Genomic DNA, 22,192 nt, shown 5'->3' on the forward strand with positions numbered 1-22,192 from the left:
AGGGAAGTGTCAAAATGAAGGTGCTGGGTATTCCAATAACTGCCCTAGAAAAGTGCTGAAGAAATTGCCTGAAGTATTTGAACAGCTTCTAACAAATCCCTTTTTCAGAGGACTTACCTGATGCAGGTAAATCTTTCAAAGTTTTTAGGACAAGCTGCAGACATCTGATCAGGATCTGCCTTCAGTGCACTTCTAAAGAGGCGGTGCATTGGATGCTTTCTGTGAGAAAGGTGTTTCTGTTCCATGCTGTGCACAGAAGGTGATGTTCTCCTGCTGTCATACTGCAGGAGAGCTGCTCAAGGCTGGCTCCCAGCAACATTTTTCCTTTCAAGGAGGAGGATTTCTGATGTCCCTGTGTTCCCTCAGAGCACACTAGCGGAGGAAGCAAGGTCTGTACTTGCTTTGAAGTGTGGTAAAGCTGAACATATTTGATGCGGATTGTTTTAGGTCACTGGGTCAGAGGCAGGAGGGACAGGAAGTAATTTGGAGTTGTTGCCATCTAATGGCTATTCCATGTTTATACCCTAACCCAGAGTGGGTAGGCTCAGCAGTTGGAATGCCAGTGGCCTCTGGCACGCACCACTCTTCCTCTGCCTCTTGCCTTTCTCTCACAAGTGCCTCTTTATGTAACTGTAAGCCAAAGAGATGTGTGAAAGCTGTGCCTGGGTCCCCTGCAGGTGATTTTGCACAAATGTGTGTTGGTGAATCAGCTCTCTACCAAATCCACTGCAAAACTATCCATGGATTACTTGTAATCCACAGCTCAAAAAATGCTTTTATTGTTACTGTAATCATTAATTTCCCCTTGAATATTAGTGGAAAGGAAGGAGAGATGAGTCATGACAGCTGAACCTTTCAGAAAGGCAAACCAATCAATAGTCTAACCCTGGTTTCTGTATCTGTGATCATTTTAGATCATTTACATTTGCTAATTGAAAATGTGTGACACAAGTGTCAACAGCAATATAGTTAATCCTGTTTCCCACTGTGTTTCTTGGAGGTGTATCCATCAGGAAAATCTGTCACACAGTAGATGGAAGTGTCTGACACTTAACGAGATGTGGAGAGGAGTGTTTGAAGCACAGATTCTGCACCATAAGGAAGCACTTGTCTCTTCAAGGCAAGCCAGGGAAACCCCTTTACTAAGCTAATGTAGCCTCAGTGCCTTGTAGAACTTCTCAGCAGCCTTGCTGTGTGGTGTGTGCCTCACCCACCACCGAAATAGGAGCAGCTAGGCTCCTTTTTTCCATTCCCAGCCGAAAGGGTAATTAGTTCTGTGGCTGTGAAAAGGCCCACGGGACTGTTAGTGACTGTAAGTAATTACATTCTTTTTCTTATCCAAAGCTGAGCTCCAGCAGCAGAGTAATTCCCCAAATCTATGGATTTGATGGACTCAAATTTATTGTATTAAGCTGTGAAGATACTTTTTAGGAAGTGCTAAAAATGTTTTCTTTCATGGCCTTGGGTAAGGCTCTCCTGCCATTTCTCTTTTGTTCTTTGCTGGATTTCTTTGGAATGAGTGTCCAGATTGATGGATCTGTATGGAGCTTGTCTGTAGACAGGAGAAAATACATGAGCATGACAGATCACCCCTCTCAGAAATCCCTGGGTCTTGGAGCTCCAGCTTCCATGACTGCAAACACAAACGGCCGTGCAGAAATAGAAACCACCCCCTAGCACCTGGCCACGCTACAGAATGCAAGATTATGGAGACTTTTAGTTGTCACAGTCCAAGTGTATCTTAAATAGATGCATGAGTCAATTACACTAATATGGTTGATTAATCAAGAATGTGACACTAATCAGTGATTTCAAAAAAGGCTTGGATATGGCACTTGAAGCCATGGTTTATAGTCATGAAGTGTTAGGTAATAGGTTGGACTTGATGATCTCTGAGGTCTTTTCCAACCTTATTGATTCTATGATTCTATAATTCTCTGATCTTTGAGGTCCCTTCCAACCCTGACAGTTCTGTGATTTGGTGTGTACCTGTCTACAACTACCTGAAGGGAGGTTGTAGCCGGGTGGGAGTTGGTCTCTTCTCCCAGGCAACGACCAAAAGAACGCAGTCTCAAGCTGCACCAGGGGAGGTTTAGGCTGGATGTTAGGAAGAAGCTCTTCCCAGCAAGAGAGATTGGCCATTGGAATGTGCTGCCCAGGAAGGTGGTGGAGTCACTATCACTGGAAGTGCTTAAGAGGAGACTGGATGAGGCACTTGGTGCCATGGTTTAGCTGATTAGATGGTGTTGGGTGATAGGTTGGACTTGATGATCTGGAAGGTCTTTTCCAACCTGGTTAATTCTATTCTATTCTGTTCTATTCTAAATCCAGCTGTAAGGTAACAGGTTTTGGACACTGCTCAGGAGTGTATGTGAAGATAGGTTGTAATCAAATAAGCAGAAACATCTTTCAAAGACAGAATAACTTCCTTCAGAAATACATGAAGTTGTGACACGAGGAACCTTTTTTCCCCAGTAGTGAGTTGTGCTAGAATTGCACCATTTCCCTAGTCAAGACTTACTGTGACCCTTCTGCTCTTTAGTGCATCTGCTTAAGGCTTAACTCTAAAATTTCCTATGCTTTGTTAGCATACCAATACCTAAACAGTGCAAGCGTCCCTTACATAGAGCTGCACATGCAGTTCATTCACCCTGATACACAGGGAAGTGCCTTGGGAAACTTTGTGAATGAAGGGAAAACAATCTGTGCACAGATTTTTGGAAAGGGGATGGTGAAATGATACTTTTCTTTGTACCGAGATAGTTTTATTCTGGCATTATTGAAGTGGAATGTCCATTTTCTTATCAAAAGAAAAGGTAGTGCAGGAGTGTTGGGAGGACAGAGCCAGGCTCTTCTCAGTGACAGGACAGGGGGCACTGGGTGCAAGCTGGAGCAGAGTTGGTTCCATGGGAACACAAGGAAAAACTTTTTCACTGTGAGGGTGTCAGAGCCCTGCAACAGGCTGCCCAGAGAGGTTGGTGGAGTCTCCTTCACTGGAGACATTCAAAACCTGCCTGGATGCCTTCCTGTCTGACCTGCTCTAGGTGTTCTGGCAGTGGGGGTTGGACTGGATGATCTTTCAAGGTCCCTTCCAACCCCTTGCATTCTGTGATTCTGTGAAGTAGAAGCATTAAAAACAAAAAAAGAATCTAAAAGAGGGGAAAAAATTTGGTGACATTTCTGTAAAATCATTGCAACATCTCTCTGCTTTTCCCTTATCTAGGCTTGGTTTTCCCTAGTGTAAAGAGCCCCAAAGGTCACATGCATTAAAATATATTTATATAGAATTCTCAGAAGATAAAAGTCCTTTTACAGAAAGGGAATTTGTGATATAAGTAGAATGAGCAAAGCAGTCAAAAATGAAGGGGGAGAAAAAAACCCCAACAAACAAACCCCAAATCCCTGAACGCGATGTCCTTGCCACTTGAAGTGAATTCTGCTGCAGTACTGGTTGCAGAGGATGTACAGACGTTCCCTTGGGGTGCTCCCCCTTCTCAGCTCAGCCGTGAGTCTGCCCTGGTGCCCATCAGAAGGACTGAAACAGCATTATTTTTACTGTCAAAAATCCAGATGGGGCAGAGATTCAGGTGCTTGTTGGGAGGCTTAGAGAAGATGTGGGTGCATCTTATGGCTTAATAAAAGCATCTTAATCTTTCTGACATTTAGTGCCATATGACTTAGGGTGGGAGATAAAAAGGAGCTCTCTGGGTGAGGTTGATGGAGAGGAAATGATGGGCAGTGAGGGCAAAGTCTAATGCCTCTCTTCTACACACCAGTACTGTTTTGAATCTTGTTTTCTAGAGTGGGGTACGTGGGCTGAGCAGAGAGACAGCTGGACCTTGTCAGGCTTGAGGAAATGCAGGGCACAGCTCCACCATCTCACATATCCCAGTGCGATTTGGACTTGTGAATGAAGCAAGAGGGTTTAGCTGTGACTACCTGTTTTGATCTTACACAGCTTTCTCCTTGAGAAACATCTCCCTGAGCGTCAGAATGGAGCAACTGGGTTATGAAATCATGTGTCAGCAGTTGTCATCTGAATGCAGCCCAACAGTTTCCTCAACTGATTTTGCTGTTTAGCTTTCCTTTTAGGAACTCTTGGTCATGGTAGATTATAAAGCTGCTGAAAAATATGGCAAAAACATTCCACTGAGGCATTGTTTCTTGTTTAATGAGGGAGGGCAGGCATTGGAAGGAACATTTCTGCTCATGAGATAATTGTTTAGCAGCTATGGACTTTAATTTAATGTGCTGCAGGCTAGCACAACAAGAATCTGATTAGGCTTTAATATTTGTTTTGAAGTTAATTGTGTCACACCCATCTTTGGAAAGCTACTCTTGCTGTTTCTGGTTTTCTAATCATATGCCTCGATCATATGCCTGCTTCTCTTAAAGGAGCAGAACTTGGTGAAGGTCCATCACATGTCTGTTAGCAGCACAGCAATGCCTGCTCCGTTGCAAAATGCTAAAGGGTACACATGTAATCATGTTGAGAGGGCGTAGGGCAGTGCCCTCTCTTAGCCTGGCAGAATAAAATCTGTTGAAGCTCTTTTTGCTGCAGTCAAAGAAGAGTTGTGAGTGTTCTCCAGGCACAAATTGACTGTATTTCAGTTGCAATTCATAGAAGCCTGTTCCTCACTAAACTTGAGTAATCTGCTTCTTTCTCCTCATAAGCAGACAGTCCAAATTCAAGTTTTAACCTCAGAAGCTGTTTTGGTTTTCTTTCCAGGTTGTTTTGCATAGGTTTGTGTGGCAAATAAGACTTCTGCAAAACACTGTTGGGTGCTTTGGGGTAGCAAATTGCTCCACTGGTTGTACTCAACTGATGCATCCTGTGACAACCTAACTGCCAGGCTACAGTTTCATAGACTGCTGTCCTCTATGATTTTTCTCATGGTAGCTTTGTAGCATCTGTTCTAGTGTCTGACACTGCATAAAACAGGCATCCCAAAGTAAATGTTTACATACTGACAAGAATTCAACCTTTTCAGTATTACAAAGGCAACAGGAAGACAAATGTCTTTAAAGGCTATCCACTCTCACTTTAAAACTGATGTGTATTCTCAGCATGGAAGCCTTGCTTTGCTGAGGACTAAATAACTGACAAGTAGTACAGGTTCTTGCTGTTTGCAGAAATATTTGATTTGGGACATCTCAAACAACATATTTTCCTCCTGAGATTGCACTCATGTGTTGACAGCTTGGATGTGCCCTTGTTTACTTTCTGATTAGATCAAAATACAAGTGTGTGCAGCTAGACCAGTTTTAATCGCACTGAAGACACGCCAAGGCGCTTCCCCTTGGTGCCTACTTTTCCAAAAGCCTGGTTTAGAATGTGAGACTTCTTCATGAGGAATTTCTCTAGTTTGCATCAGGCTAAAATTACAAGGTGCATGAATAATTTGTGTGTTTTCTCCAATGTTATTAAGTACACTGGAATTCAGATTTAACAGCTGTGTTCCACAAGCCCACCTTTTCCAGCACTGAAGCTCTGCATGCAGCCTAGTGTGGCTTTTTCTTTCCCTTACTGTACCTTTTGAGTTCCATGGATTATATCCCTATCTCTGGCTGAATCCCTTACCCTGAAGGGGTAATTTTTGCTTCTGCTCCTTTGAAGTTTAGATGTCTCTCAGATGTCTTCCAACCAGCACCAGAACAAGAGGACACAGTCTCAAGCTGTGCCAGGGGAGGTTTAGGCTGGATGTTAGAAAGAAATTCTACACAGAGTGATTGCCCATTGGAATGGGCTGCCCAGGGAGGTGGTGGAGTCACCATCATTGGAGGTGTTTAGGAAGAGCCTGGATGAGGCACTTGGTGCCATGGTTTAGTTGATTAGGTGGTGTTGGATGATAGGTTGGACTCGATGATCTCAAAGGTCTCGTCCAACCTGGTCTGGTCTGGTCTATTCTATTCTACTGTTTTCACTGAACTCTTCATTCATAGAATCACAGAATGGTTTGGGTTGGAAGGGACCTCCAAAGGTTATCTAGTCCAACACACTCTGCAGTCAGCAGGGACATCCTCAACTGGATCAGGTTACTCAGAGCCCTGCCAAGCCTCACCTTGAATATCTCCAGGATGGAGCCTCAACTGCCTCCCTGGGCAACCTGTTGCAGTGTTCCACTACCCTTATGGTAAAGAACATTTTCTAGTCTGAAGCCATTGCCCCTTGTCTTATCACTCCAGGCATTTGTAAACAGTTTCTTTCTATCCTTCTTGCAGGCCCCCTAATTGATGTCTCAAAATTTCACATATGACCATAGCACCTGATTTGTGCTTTCCTGTTCTGGTTGTTGACATTTTGTGGGCTTCCACATTCTCTTGGAGTGGTTTCACTGCATTCCAAGAAAGCTGTCCCTCACTGTAATACAACCTGACCCCTCTGCTGGGTACTGAATAGTGTGTGTGTGTGTGTTGCTGTGTTTTTACTTCTGATAGCAAATGTTCAGCAACACTTAGCATTTTAACAGGAGAAGAGGGAAGTCTGCTGTGTGAAGAATGGGCAGTTTTATTTGCATTGCCATTATCATCATGGCTGCATTGTTGCAGCTGAATAGGCAGGGGCATCTCAGTGTCTGAATCATGCCCTGAATCCAGTCTACAAGGGTCTGCACCGTTCCTTACCTTTATTAGGAGGATGGAGATTTCCTTTCCTTTTTTTAAGGAAGTCCTCTGAAATTTCCAGCAGCAGAATTGTCCAAAGAAGTGTGTGTTAAGTGGTGGTGGTTTGTGGTGGTTGTTTTTTTTCTCAGAATAAAGCAGTGGAAAGATTAATTTACAATTAACTATTGTCTGCTATTTAAAGAGGGAAGTACATTTTTGCAGGCGTGAGATGAGCGCAGGCTATCTGCTTCATGCTGTGCCTGCAGCACCAGAAGGCATTATCAAAGACTTAGGAAATTACAAGGACTTCAGCTGCAAATATCAGCCATCAGAAAAACACTTTGTTAGGAGTATCTGACTCAGTTCTCTGCAGATCTCATTCCATCAAATCAAAGATACTCAGTGCCTCTTACAGGGGGTCTGATGTTTGCCGCACTTGAGATGGGATCTTAGGTTTTGCCCTCCCCATCTGTGGGAAGGTGGCTGAAGCATTGCAGCAATAGCAGCAGTTCAGTGCCAGGTTGCTCATATGCCCAGGAGGAGTTGTCTCACCTGTCCTTCTCCTCACATAAGCCCAGGAAAAATAAATGACTAAAAATCAGCTGTTTGACTGTTGTGCTTTGCCAGGCTGCCCTTCCCTGGGACGGGAGATGGATGGAAGGTGATTGAGGTCTGCTCTTCGGAATGTTTCTGTTTTCACTTGCTCTCCTGGCTGTAGTTCTCCATATTTTGAGTTTCAGACAAACATTTGGCAGGCAAGGATCAGCAGAACAAACACAAAAGGGTCAATTATTTGCTGGTGATGAGACAAGTAGTTTTCTTTGAAATTACTTTCTGTTGACTTCCTAAGTGTGCTCTTTTAGAACTGCTTGGAGAGATGGACAGATTGGTGAGAGAGCAAAGCAGTTTCCTTGTGGATCTTGCTGGTTTTGCCATCTTCTTAGGTTTAGTGTCTTTTCAGCTTTTAAGGCCTTATCTCCTTTCCCCATATAAGATTGCACAGATGTAATGATTAATTGCAACTTCATCCCCTCTCATGCATAGAGTTGTATAACCATCCTAATTAAACATGCACATGATAAAAATGCAAGCTAAAACGAGCTGTCTGGGCTTGGATGATAGCAATTAAGTGATTTATATTTACAGGCATCAATATTTATCTTATGCCTACCTTCTGTCCTAGTTTGTCATCTCTGGTTGAGTGTGTGGCTCGTTGGCTTCCCTTAGCATTCCAGCTCCTTTCCTCTCTGGACATTATGTTCTTGGCTGGGGAGAGACTTGCTCTTCGTAAGACTATGTAGGGCCACAAAAATGATCAGGGGTTTGGAACACCTCTGCTACAAAGACAGGCTGAGGGAGCTGGGGCTGCTTAGCCTGGAGAAGAGAAGGCTTTGGGGAGACCTAATAAGGACCTTCCAGTACCTGAAGGGGGCCTACAAGAAGGTTACAGAGGGACTGCTTCCAAAGGCCTGCAGTGATAGGATGAGGGGCAATGCCTTCAAACTAGAGAAAAGCAGATTTAGATTGGCTATTAAGAACAAGTTCTTTGCCATGAGGGTAGTGGAACAGGTTGCCCAGAGAGGTGGTTGGGTCCCCATCCCTGGAGATACTCAAGGTGAAGCTCGGCAGGGCTCTGGGCAGCCTGATCTAGTTGAGGATGCCCCTGCCTACTGCAGAGGGTGTTGGACTAGATGGCTTTTGGAGGTCCCTTCCAACCCAAACCATTCTGTGATTCTAAGAGCATATTTTAACTTTTACAAACTCTGTTAAGTCTTTTTGTCTTCACCTGAGCATTTCTTTTCTACTAGAGTTTCAGAAATGCAAGGTTTCAAGGTGCTTAAAATAAATGAGTCACTCTCCTCCTGCCCCCAATTGTTCTCAAACAGGCAGCTCTTGCTAAAATTATTTAGGGTGATGCCCCTGACAAAAATATGGATGAACCAAGTCCCAGTTTCCACTGAGCCTCACTATGTTAAACAGGCACCATTTATTTTTCTTTTCTGCAGTTCTCCTTGGCTCTGGCAGGGTCAGAAGCAGCAGTAGCACTTTGGCTGTTCCCAGTTGAGTCATTTGGAATGCAAATCACTTTGCAGTGATGCCAGAGGTTCCCTTTGTGCTGGGCTTTATATAAAACGTGTGACAGATTGTCAGCTTTGTCACATTCCCTGGGCAGCAGGGAATAGGTAGAGCCTTCAGCTTTTGATCCAGATGGAACTGGATTGGTATCGGAAGATCTTAGTCAGCTTTGCTTCGCAGACAGATAGCTGTAAATCATGTCAGAATGCTACATGGAGTGCTTCTGACTGATATTTGGATACTAACATCATTTCTCTGTGCAAATAAGCACCTGCTGGGGAAGCTTACAGAATATGTGCCATGGGGAATGCAGTACCTCCCCACCTTTCTTTACTATCTGAACTAGATATGAGGTACAGAAGTGACAGCTGGGGAAGATACCAAACTGCACTGGTTAGGCTGCACCTCGAGTACTGTGCCCAGTTCTGGGCCCCTCAGTTTAGGAAGGAGGTTGCCTTGCTGGAGCGTGTCCAGAGAAGGGCAACGAAGTTGGTGAGGAGTTTGGAACACAAGCCCTATGAGGAGAGGCTGAGGGAGCTGGGGTTGCTTAGCCTGGAGAGGAGGAGACTCAGGGGTGACCTTATTGCTCTCTATAACTACATGAAGGGAGGTTGTAGACAGGTGGAGGTTGGTCTCTTCTCCCAGGCAGCCAGTACCAGCACAAGAGGACACAGTCTCAAGCTGCACCAGGGGAGGTTTAGGTTGGATGTTAGGAAGAAGTTCTATACAGAGAGAGTGATTGCCCATTGGAATGGGCTGCCTGGGGAGGTGGTGGAGTCACCATCATTGGAGGTGTTCAGGAGGAGACTTGATGGGGTGCTTGGTGCCATGGGTTAGTTGTTTAGGTGGTGTTGGATTGGTTGATGGGTTGGACGTGATGATCTTGAAGGTCTCTTCCAACCTGGTTTATTATTATTATTAATACAAATTATCTGCTCTCATTTGGTCCTGTACCACCTGAGATGCAGAGTTTTGGACAGCCTTGCAGGTAGGGTGGCTCTTGTCCTGTGATCAAGTGCAGCAGGTGTGGACAGGGACTCTTCCCAACTGGACAAACAGGATTCTGAACAGATTTCTCCTGAAAATGAAGCAAGTGGTGGATTTTTTACTCTTCTTTCTGAGGATGCTGCCTATTTAACATCCTGGTTAGTTTATGTGAAATCCAACTCCCTACATCTCTAACTGAAATATCTCTGGAGAGCTGAACTGAAGGGACTTCTTGTCAATCTGTGGTATACTGGTAATTCAAGAAGTTGCATCCATGATCTGTGTTTGGGTTTGGTGCTATTCAGAGCTTCTGAGTTTACTGTGACATGCTTCAAAAACATTCACAAGGAAAGACTGAGCATTCTTTTCCTACTTAGCCCTACAAGGCATGAATGTGCTTACCATGTTAATTTTAAACAAAGTTGGCATTTCTTGGAGCAAACACATTTTTTTGAGGCTGCAGAATGTGGGGTTTAAATTTTTTTTTTGCAAATCTTAGTTTCTGAGGCTTATCAGGTTTGACTCTCCTGAGCCATTCTGTCAGCACAAACCAAAACCCCCGTGTTGGGGGAGCTTGCTCTGAATGCTGAGGGTAGTGGCTGTAAAAGGTACTGTTTGGCATGAAGAATGGAAAGAGTACTGAGATAACATTTCAAGACTGTTACACAAGTCTGTTAAAGGTCTCCTTTTGGGAAGTTCTGTAGCTGTCTGGGTCTGTCACTCTGACTTACTGTGCCCTGGGTTTCAAAGGTGCTGCTCTTTGGGCTCTCGTAGATCATTTTGTGGCCACAGGAACTTCTTAAAATTACAGATCTTGATTAAAAGACTCTGACTATTTGTGTTAAAGAGGCCCTCCTGTTCTCTTCACTGCCACACTGGGCTCTCTGTTGACTTAAATCCACTCTAAATCCAGAATCTCTGCTTGCATTATGCAGCTCTTCTCTGAGGGAATGTGAATTGGAGCAAGCAGATGGAGCAAACAGATGAGCAGACTCTGCAAGCGTTTTGAAAATAGGTCTTGAACAGAGTTTTGGAGGGAGCAAATAGATCTGGATGAATAAGGATGGCACTCATAAGCCTTTTTTCCTTCTGGCTTTGGTTTTCCTATAAACTTTGCTTTCTTTGAACTTAGATCAGAAATGCCCTGAGTTCCACAACCTCTTTTTCTGTGGGGCCCCTGCTTTTAAAGCATAGGTGCTCTCTCTGCTCTGCAGGTGGTTTTGGTCTTTGTCAGCAGTGCCTGTGGTTTGATTCTCTTATTTTGCTTCTACCAATAATTTTCCCTTTGGGACAGGAGGTAGTCCAGAGGCAAGACACTTCAAAAACCAGATGGGCTGCACATTCAAAATGGAGCAGATAAAGCTGACAGCCTCTTTGTGAGCTTATCAAGCATGTCTCTGTGTGGGTGATAAAATCAGCACTCAAACTTCAGCCAGGCTTTTTCATTTTTTATTTTCTTTTTCTAATTTGCAGCCAGACTTAGCTGCTTTACTTTTACTTCTGTCTGAAGTGATGTGGGCAGAAGGTTGGTTTTGTTGCTTCTGGGCTGCAATTGTCATTTGCAGGTCCTTGGCGACCTTGGTGGCACGTGAAAGCCACATAACCACGCAGGGGGAACTTGCATAACTCTCCAGAGCAACTTGCACACAGCACTGAGCATGCTGAGAGGGCTCAACCAGTATCACTGAACTCAGCTCCTAAATGTTTTCCTGTCAGTTGCCTATTTAGGTATTCACAGCTTCCAATCTGGAACAAATGTACCTTTTAAATCCAGTTCAGGCTGCACCCGGCAATTACGATGTGGGAAGCGCTGCGTAACCACCATTCGAGATCTGCTACTATGTGTGGAGCTCCAGACACTTTGCTTGTTAATGCCCTAATTTGAAAGTCTGGGTTTGAAGGAGAAGCCATGAGTTGAGTGCCCAGTAGCATGTTCCATGTGCTGTAGATGGCTTAGATGAAAATCTCTAGGCTGTCGGGAGGCTGTGCGTCCGGAAGATCTGGTGAGCAGCCTGCCGTGTTAATTTTTAATGCAAATTCAATATTTCTCTCTTTTTATAGGAACTGGAGACATTGTTGCTGTCATGATTACGGAATCAAAGGTTAAGGAGATCCTGAATTACTTGGAGAAGAACATCTCTGTCCTGATGGCAATAGCGGTGGGGTCCCGCGTTCCTCCCAAGAACTTCAGCCGGGGCTCTCTAGTCTTCGTGTCAATATCGTTCATTGTTTTGATGATCATTTCTTCGGCGTGGTTAATCTTTTACTTCATCCAGAAGATCAGGTACACAAGTGCACGTGACAGAAACCAGGTAAGGGAACTCCTCCTGCTTGGTTTTTTTTCCCCCTCTTTAGTTCCGGAGGTTATATTTCTGTCAAGAGAAGACAAATGGTTTCCAAGGAACATCCATCAAAGTAGCTTGCAGAACCTCTTTGCTCCAAGGCACAGCGTGTTGCCAGACAAGGTTTTTATTTATGATAGCAAAGTGGTGTTCATCCTGAGCAGCACCATTACAAGAGCTCTTTGCATGCCAGGAGAGGATAGAACCACAGCAAAATATTTGGGGTTTGAGGAGTGTAAGTCCAAGAGGAAGATAGATTCTGTGTTGGCTGTGTGTATTTTGGGAATGGGGAGGACAGTGAATGAAGTGTAGGGGAACACAGAGACTAGATGCTAGGAACAAGTTCTTTACCATGAGGGGAGCAGAACACTGCAGCAGGCTGCCCAGGGAGGCAGTTGAGGCCCCATCCCTGGAGATATTCAAGGTGAGGCTTGGCAGGACTGGGCAACCTGATCTAGTTGAGGATGCCCCTGCTTACTGCAGAGGGGGCAGACTGGATGACCTTTGGGGGTCCCTTCCAACCCAGATCCTTCTATGATTCCAACACTAAAAATTCTATCCATAGTCATAGAGGGAGCCTCAGTAATAGTTAAGGGAATTGAGAAGCTATATAGAGGTATTTGGGAACTATAATCTGTCATGAGCGTTAGGGTAAGAAAACTGAGGTACAGAGCTGCTCAGTGAGCTGTGTTAACTTTCAGCTTTACTCAAGATCACACTTGGGCTGGACTGCCTAATTCTGCTGGTCACATATTCTAAGTAAAATTTTGTCCAGTATGCCTTTCCTACATGCTTTTTCAATTCTTAAGTTGCTTAAGAACTGAACTAAGTAAGGCCATACTCAGAGCATGGCTAAATCAAGTCAGCAACTCAAACAGTGTAGACTTAATGACCTACTGCTTCCATATTGTGCTTTGGCTTTTACTGAGAAGAGTCAGTAAACCACAGGAAACCCACGGGGCTCCCTTTGCCTTTGTATCTCTCCGTCAGGGCTAACTGACAAACCTGCTGAGGTCTAGTTAGAGTCCCCCCCCTTTCCCCCTAAATTGCAGCTAATGCACAGGAGCTCACTGTGAGGCAGCTCTTTGGTGTTTTATCAAACCTGAAACAAATGCAAACTTAGGAAGTCTCAGCTGTGACAAAGGATTTCCTTTTCAGTTCCTATAAATAGTGTCTGATGTTGCAGGTCCCGTGGGCATCCTTAGCTTTTTCCTAAGGATATCATTCTTAAATGACCACACTGTAGCCAGTATTTAGTGTGGTCCCTTGGGATGCTGAAAGTTTAAATAGAACTGTTACTGAATGGATGTCTGTGGAATGCTAAATTGTGCCTTCTGCAGCCCCTACATGGTGCTAGGCTTCTTCCAAATGTCCATGTTTCAAAACAGTTGCTCCATGGGGAAAGGGCTCTTATGACCTTTTTCCTTTCTTTAGATTTTTACAAAGGTCAGGAGAAACTTGATGAAAATTTTATGTGGTTTAAAAAGCTGAGCTTATTAAACTTTTATAAGAAGGTGGCGACAGCTACAGCTTATTTTTGAAGAGCTTTGAGAGCTTGCAGAGAGGGAAGGCTGTACTGCTAGTGAGGAAATAACTTGGTTTAGGCTGTGATCTTGTTTTTTAAGTTATGTTGAGGCACACTTTAGAAAGGAAAACACAACCACCACAATGACAAGAACTCCACATCAAAACCATGCTGTGTTTTGTAGATAGTTCAAGTAGATACTGGTATTTCACATCATGACCCTCATGCACTTCCACCAGAGGTATAAAATTCCTCTGCATGTCTTCTCCAGCAAGGCAGTTCTAGGTTTAAAAAGCATCTGCTGTATGCCTGTGCCCTAATTTAACAAATCCTGAGCATTTCCAGCAGTAGCATAAAGTGTTTGTTAAAATTAGAAAAGGGAAGAGAGAGATCTCTTAAAGGAAGAGGTGAAAGTTATTGTTTAATAAATGTGCTTACTTGGCTTCATGGAATGGGTTGGGTTGGAAGGGACCTTAAAGATCATCCAGTTCCAGCCCTCCCTACCACAGGCAGGGACACCTCCCACTAGTCCAGGCTCCTCAAGGCCTCATCCAACCTGGCCTTGAACAGCTCCAGGGAGCAGGCATCCACAACCTCCCTGGACAACCTTTTCCAGTGTCTCACCACCCTCACTGTAAAGAATTTCTTCCTCATCTCCAGTCTACATCTGCCCTCCTTGAGCTTAAGAGAAGATACAGAATACAAAATTAACCAGGTTAGAAAAGACCTTTGAGATCATGGAGTCCAACCTATCACCCAACACCATCTAATCAACTGAGCCATGGCTCCAAGGGCCTCATCCAGTCTCTTTTTAAACACTTCCAGTGATGGTGACTCCACCACTTCCCTGGGCAGCACATTCCAATGGCCAATCTCTCTTTATCTAAAGAACTTCTTCCTAACATCCAGCCCAAACCTCCCCTGGCACAGCTTGAGATGTACACATCTTGGAACAGCTTGACTGAATTGTTATGCTTCCATGAGAAAATAATCTTTGGGTGTTTTTTTTTAAGATGTTTTGCAGGGCATATGCAGCCACATGCAGCACAACTAAATAGAAATGGTACCCACCATTACTCACTTAGCAGTTGAATACCTTTTCAGCCTTGTTCCTCACACTTTTGGTTAGGCAGTGATTATCTACTCCAGCAGTGCACCAGTGTGTTCTGTTTTGTCAAGTGCCCAGGCAAATATGCTTGTTCCAGGACATGCAATTTAGATTTGTTTAAATTGACCAATTTCACAGAATCATAGAATCAACAAGGTTGGGAAAGACCTCAGAGATCATCAAGTCCAACCTATTACCTAACGCCTCCTGACAACTAAACCATGGCTTCAAGTGCCACATCCAATCCTTTTTAGAACACCTCCAGGGACAGGGACTCCATCCCTTCCTGGGCAGCACTTTCCAATAGCCAATTACTCTTTCTGGGAAGAAATTTCTCCTCACCTCCAGCCTAAACTTCCCCTGGTGCAGCTTGAGACTGTGTCCTCTTGTTCTGGTGCTGGTTGCCTGGGAGAAGAGACCAACCCCCACCTGTCTACAACCTCCCTTCAGGTAGTTGTAGACAGCAATAAGGTCTCCCCTGAGCCTCCTCTTCTCCAGGCTCTTCTCACATGTTGAAGTTAGGACGAGATTCCTGATTTCAGGAAGAATGCAATTTCCCCATCCTGGCTCTGTTTCTGATGCTGTATTTCCTATGCAGATATACTTCAGCCTCTGATTTCTTTGTCAAATCTATGCCCTAAAATATATGTAAGAGCTGTTCCTCTGTGGAAACCACAAAATGAAACACATGCTTATGTAATTCTAGAGTAAGAGTGGTACAGTTGGTTGTGGTGACTTCTGAGGTCTTGGTTTCTTATATAAAAGCAGCTGCCTTAGTTTCAGTTTGCATGCAGAGAAAATGTGTGATGTGGGGGGGGACACAACACCTCATGAAGGATTTGATTTTTCTACTCTATAGATGGGCAGAAAACCCACACATTTGTTTCAGGCAATGTAGGAGGTTTTGCTAGGTGCAGTTTAGATTGTCAGGAACAGTCTCTTTCAAAGGCAGAGCCCTTAGTACAAGGTGGAGGCTGAAAGACATAAACTTCCCTTTTTCCGGTCAGTGTAAACCAAACCTGATGCCTTTGGTTCCTGAAACAAGAAGACAATGAGCTTTGTTCTGCTCAGTGCCCTGTCCCTGGGATCCCAGCTGGCAAACAGCCATGCTTTGTTGGCTGGCAACTGGCTGTTGCAGTAGGAATCGGCACTGAATTGCAGGAATGGCTCCTTCCATCCAAGTGGTGGTCATATAAAAGCATAACCAACGAAAGAATAGCTTGGATTCTGCATTTAGATTGAGGTTAATCTTCAAACCAGTATTCATTTCAGCTTTATTTAAGTCTGCATTGCCTTCTTTAGATTGCATGACCCATAATTTTTTTTTCCATGTGAGATCCTGGTGGTTTCAGGTAATAGCAAGAGAGAAACTAGGTTACACTGAGAGGATCTGTTACATCTCAGAACAAGATCAGCCTGCTCAGGGGGGAAGACAGGAAAAAAAACCAACAAAGAATTCAAGCTTGAGAGGAGAGCAAGGGGAATATTACAGCATACTGAATAACAAAGCATCATGATCAGAATATAGCAGCAGCCATTGGCAGGGTGTGTTGCTTCAGCTCCTACCCTGCGGGCTGGGCTTGATTAGCTGTCGCACAAATGTTGGATCACTTCTGTGGACCATCCAGGAGGTTTATGCCCATGGGTATCAAGTACCTTTTGTGGGCTCTACTGTTGGGTTATCTTTCCTTCCTGACAAATCTGTCTGCTTTGCTGTGTAAGCTTTTTGTCTTGTGTTAGCCTACTCTGGTAGTGTGCGTTGCAGTGTTGGTGTGGAGCCCAAGTCAGTCATTCTGCAGGACAGTCAGGAGGCTTCATTATCAGGCTTAATTTGTGTTCTTTTCTTTGTCACTTCATTAGCGTCGTCTTGGAGATGCTGCCAAGAAAGCCATTGGTAAACTGACAACCAGGACAGTAAAGAAGGGGGATAAGGTATAGTAATATGATTTCAACCTGGTAAACTTGAGCATCATGTTGCATTTTTGTTGGAGAAAACAATCTCGGTTTTCCCTTTCTGCTTCTGATTTCTGACCTTGCCTTCCTTCTTGGAGGTTTTACTTTGTCCGTGGCACAGTATTTTGTGTAACTTTCAATGCATGCTCCAAATCTGATCATTTCAAAGAAGTTTTCCTTGCATAAAGACTCCTTGCACTCCATTTGGCATCTGGGACTGAGTCTGGTTTGGTGCTGGCTTGGAGAGCTCGCTGGTTGGAGGGCATAGGCCAAGAGTTGTTGACGGGAAATTCTGTAAGCTTAGAATCATTCCTGTCTAAGTTGTGTAAAAGAAATTGAAAAGACAGCTAATAAAGGACTACTTCTGATGTGAAAAAAGCAAAAAGCAAAGGAAAGGAAAGAAAAAAATGTCCAGTAATCCTAGGGGGAGGATGAACAGGTATGTCATTAAAGATAATAAATGGTACTCCAGGAATATTTCTGGCCTGTATAGAAACTAGAGTATAGGATGTCTTAAGTCCTACACTTTTTCTTCTTAAAGGAAGAAATAATCACTTAATCTTGCATAATTTTTGCTCTCTAATTTGCAAAAGGCAGGGGAATTGTGGCTATGATTTGATTTTCAAGAGAAGGTTATTTCCTTGGGCCCTTTTAATGTGATTCCTTTTTATCTTTCTTATCAACACTATCGGCAGTGGAAGATTAAGAAGCGATGGGAAAATTTGCTTCCAGAGAGAAGGCAGAAAAACTCTTTCTACTCTCTGCTTCCCTGTGTAGCTTTATTTCAAGACAGTCCACTGCACCAAATCTTTTCTGTGGCTGTGGGAGTACATGGAGATAATGGGAGCTTATTAAAAGATGCTGTCGTCTTGAGAGCGTAAAGCCAAAACTGGCAAGTGCCGTGTGGGCTGCAGTACAGACAGCATGAGATGCACACACACAGGTGAACAGAGAGAAGAGGAAAACCTGTCCTTCATCAGAGCAGCCCATCAGGATTCTCTGCATGCAGCACTGGCTGGTGCTGACCAGGGAGTGGCTATTGTCTTGCTGGGGTTCCTGTCTCAGTGTCTTGCTAGTAGCTTGCTGGCATCAAAAAGAATAAAGAACTAAGAGTCTGGTTTGTGTTACACCCTCCCCTCCCCCCATAAAATATATTTTGGTGATGCTGTATCTACATCCAGATGTAGTCAACCCATTTTCATTAGAGATTTTAAATTCTCATGTTAAAAAAATATATATATATATATTAAATCAAAACCATAACCTCTGGAAAACCCAGAAAAGAGGGAGGAGCCAGTCTGTGATCCTCATCTTCATGGCTGGGTAAGGATGATGGTAATTCTGCAAATAAGCAGCAGACAGAGATATGGGACTGCTCTGAAGTCAGTCAGTCTTGCTAGTTTGGGCTGTGAAAGGGAATTCCAGAATTATTCTTCTGAAAAAAAAAAAAGGAGGGGGAAAAAAACCTTAACCAAACCCAAATGACTCTGAATACAACCAAAAATTTAGCTCTAAGCTGAAATAAAGCCTCTAGGAAAATGACCACACCATTTTCTAGTGATTCAGCTGAATATTAGAATTAGCTTCTGTTGCAAATGATCATTTGCCAGCTCCAAATGAGGGGAGGGATTTGTATGTGTGAGGTACTTGGCGTGGCCTTGGCATGTGGTAACCCAGGCATCGGGTTTGAACCAGCCCCTCGGCACAATGCAGTCCCTGCAGTACTCGCAGCTACTTTTACATTTGTCATGGCCACAACTCTTGACTTGAATTGTCATTCTCTTCATTTTAGGAAACAGACCCAGACTTTGATCATTGTGCTGTCTGCATTGAGAGTTACAAGCAGAACGATGTCGTTCGCATTTTACCGTGCAAGTAAGCCAACAAAGTTGCTTTGTGGGGCAACTGTTTTTTTCCCCTTTGTGTTCCATTGCTTCATTTCATGTGATTCCTGTGTTGTAATTTACAGAGACTTTTGTTAGATGCTTCCAGTCTTAATACAGCCTCTTTAGACTATGATACCAGAAGGTGTGAAGGTGGATGCTGGCACTTAATGACAGTAGAGATTAAACAAAAGAGTTAGATCTTGAAGATAGGCAGGTTGGGCATGTCAGCAGTGGAGCTGTTAAGACTGTAAGGGGTGGGTGTGATGCACATTCAAGGACTTAAATACTAGGCAGACACAAAAGAATTAAACATAAACCAGATACAGCTGCAGCATTGTGCACATTGGCTGCTGGTTTGTGAATCAGCAAGGAAACAGAAGTGCAGTCTGTCCAACCTTCACACCTCCTCTGACATCCACCAGCACTGTGCTATTATCTGTCTTTGGTCTCTCCAGTGTGGTGTATTCTTGGCTTGTGCCTGAAGATTCATACTTGCTGGAAAAGGAAACAGAATAACAAGTTATAATATCCTGTGCCTCCCTCTGGGACTCTCCAGCCCCCTGGAGGACTTTTATCTCTATAGTTTCACAATTAATCCTTAGCCTACAACATGGATATTCTGCATTGATGCCTAAAATGTAACAACTTCCTCCCGGTTTTATGTCATTCTCTTGATGTTTACAGGTTTTCAGCTTGTTTCCATTCCACTTCCATTGTTGAGCTGTTTCTGGGGGGTTGAGAGGTGCTTTTAAGTAATTTTTCACCAGGTGATTTGGTTTTGATGAATCAGTTCATTTTGATAGCCTTAGACATTGCTGAGGACACCTTTCCCTTGTATTCTGAAATGCAAACTTTCTCCTCATCTGCAGACACAAAGCTCACACGTGAGTTATGTTTTATACATGCAGCCAAGAGCCACTTCTGCATGAAGCAACAAAGTAATGGTGTTGGGGTTGATCTTCAGTCATGCACCAGCAGCACTTGAGAGCTCATTATTGGGCTTCCAAATCCTCCTGCAGGCTGTTCTGAATAGCTGGGATATTTTTTCTTCTAATACATAATCAATTCCTGTCATCATAAATGGAAAAGAGTATTATTTGAGATCTTGCTGACTAAAATGTGTGTGCATTTGTTGTATAGAAGCTCATCTGGAAATAAGAGGAGAAATTTCTGGGAGCTGCTTACCAGTTCTGAACTGCTAAGGTGGTTGTTTGATAAACTACCTCTTAAGAAAGCCTCACTGGTGTAGTTCAGGTTGGTATATGAGGCTTGAAGATGTGGAATGGAGGCTGACATGTCCCACCCCTCTGTGCCTTTGTCTTCATACTTAAGAGGTCAGATGGGGATCCTTGCCAACAAAGAGAGGATGAGTCTTCTGGTAGAAATGCATCTTCCCCCACTAAGCAGAAGGCAGAATAGGGGCTAAAAGTTCAATTCCTTAGCTAAAACTGCCCTTATCCAAGCAAAGAACACGTTGCTAGTGTCAGCAGATGCAATGCAGACCATTTAACCAACACAATCATTTAGGAATTTTTTTTCATTAAAAAACCAAAATCATTTAAAAAGCCTTTGGAGAGCTGCAGGCAGGAAGCTTCCTGCTCTCAGGGATGGTTAGAGCTGCTTCAGGTTGCTGGAGGAAGGTGCACCTGGCTGCTATCTTGGCACAACCTCCCCTAGCACAGCCCTCCATGTGAAGGAGATCCCAGGGCTCTTGTGCAGGTCCTTTTGTGTTCTGCTTTTCACAAGAATATCAGGTCAGTGGCAGCTCAGATGACAGTCCTGCCCAAGGCTGTGTGATAACTTTTATGTTCACTTTCTACTTCTCTTTTTTGAATCTCTTTTCATCAGCTGCAGCTAAACTTTGAGTTGAGTGTAAACCCATCTTGTCTAGGTGGAAACATTGAGCTGCTTGCTTTCTACAAGACACTTTATCTTTGTAGATGAAGAGCTAACCAGGAACTGAGGAGATGAGCCCAATGCATTTTAGATTGCATGTAAGACTTTTCAGTCTTCAGCATTTGAGATGCTCTCGTTTTGGAGGTTTAATCCCTTTTTAGTTTGTGATAATTCAACCTCTTACTTAGTGCAACATGCAAAGTTAGTAAAAAAAAACCCAAACAAAACACAACAGCACACAGGAAAAAACAACCCAGCCAACTACAAAAGCATCTCTAAGCCAGAAGAGAAAACAAATTGCAAGAAAACCATGGAGAAAATGGCTCAACCAAGAGGAAGCAAATAAAAGGCTGGACGTTCTTCTTACTGTGCCTGTTGAGGAAGCTCTAATCATTAGACAGTAGGAATCACTGGCATACAACACCCTTGCTGCTTTCATCAATTTAAAAGTAACATTTGCCTTGGGTACCACAGTTGTTCTCTGCAGTTAAGTATGGCCTGTCACTCTGTACCTCAGCAGAGAGGAGCCTGGTCTGGGCAGACACACAGCAGGCAAAACCTACCAGCAGCTGAGGAAGCTGCAGTTGAAATTGGGTTGTGAAACACCATGTGTGGTGTGCAGTTTTTGTGACAGGTGGCAAATTCAAAAACAAACTAAAATGGAAATGATTGCAAACATGTCCCTTCAGTCAGCAAACTGATGTGGCTGACTTGATTTTCATGAAGTCATTCTGGAAGGGCTGGGTTTGCAGTTGTCCTGATACAGACTATGAGCCTGACACCTTTAAATCCATAAAAGGCTCTCAAGGAGTAGAAAACTTGGGATCAAATTCTAGTTTTAGTGCAAACTTTCCAGGGAATTGATGGGAAAACCTCAAAAAGTTCCATTGCTGTCTCCTTCACCTTACCAGGGCATCCCAGGTGTGTTCACCAGTGGGCCAGAAAGAGAATGAAATGTATAAATATTAGCAAGTTTTGATGATTTCTCTCTTTTTCATCTGTCATGGGTGCAGAAGTGTCCCTGTCAATGCCAGGGGGGGTTGGAACTAGATAATCTTCAAGGTCTCTTCCAGCCCAAACCATTCTATGAATTCATGCAGTTGAATTTCTCTGATTCATTTGTGCTTCAGGGAGAAATGCTTTCAGTACCAGGCAGCCTATGGACATACCTAGAGCTGTTGGTGTCAGAGGGGTAAGGCAGCCATCTGGCTTAGGCTTACAAGCCTGAGGAGCATCTCTGGCATTTGTGAATATCATAATATAAGTTGAAAATGAGTAAGCAAACCTCAGGAGGATTCTAGCAAGAGACAAATCTCATGGACGATTTTCTTTTCAGATACACTGCCATCACACCTCTGCATCTAGATGATGAGCAGGCTGTAGGTGAAAAGTGATCAGGAGAGGGTAGTGTGAAGGACTAGAGAGAGATAAGAGATGGGGAGAGCGAAATGACAGGTCAGGAAAGCAGAGAGAAGGACACGGGAAAGGGCAGAAAGGTGGCCTGGGAAAGAAGGAATTTACAGGGAAGGAAGAGAATTAAAGGAGTAGGGAATATATTCAAATAAATGGCTTTTGAGCCAAATCCTTACTAATACCTGTCCTGAGCAAGAAGGGGGAAGTGACTAAGCCAGGTTTTCACTTCTGACCCTGTGCTGCTGCACATGGCTGCTCTTTTTTTTCTGTTAGCAGCAAATTACCACAATATCTCAATGCCATCCTTTCTGCTTACTGCAGTGCCTCTGCACAACCCCCATTTTCTGTGCTACCTGCTTGCCAGGACAGTCTCTCTTTCCCCCCAGCAACACTACATATCTGC

The 22,192-nt window shown here is 43.8% G+C and overlaps 1 protein-coding gene across 2 annotated transcripts in view; it reads left to right on the forward strand.

The window, feature by feature from the left end:
* The window catches only part of RNF130 (ring finger protein 130), a 49,772-nt gene that overhangs the window by 16,036 nt on the left and 11,544 nt on the right, over nt 1-22,192 (forward strand). For both annotated transcript variants that reach the window (XM_054168723.1, XM_054168722.1), the window contains exons 3-5: nt 11,728-11,978; nt 16,502-16,573; nt 18,387-18,469. In XM_054168723.1, the coding sequence (XP_054024698.1) occupies nt 11,728-11,978; nt 16,502-16,573; nt 18,387-18,469 (406 nt within the window). The remainder of the gene's footprint in view (nt 1-11,727; nt 11,979-16,501; nt 16,574-18,386; nt 18,470-22,192) is intronic.

This window comes from Dryobates pubescens, chromosome 16 (genome assembly GCF_014839835.1).
Source record: "Dryobates pubescens isolate bDryPub1 chromosome 16, bDryPub1.pri, whole genome shotgun sequence".
NCBI classification, from domain to species: Eukaryota; Metazoa; Chordata; class Aves; order Piciformes; family Picidae; genus Dryobates; species Dryobates pubescens.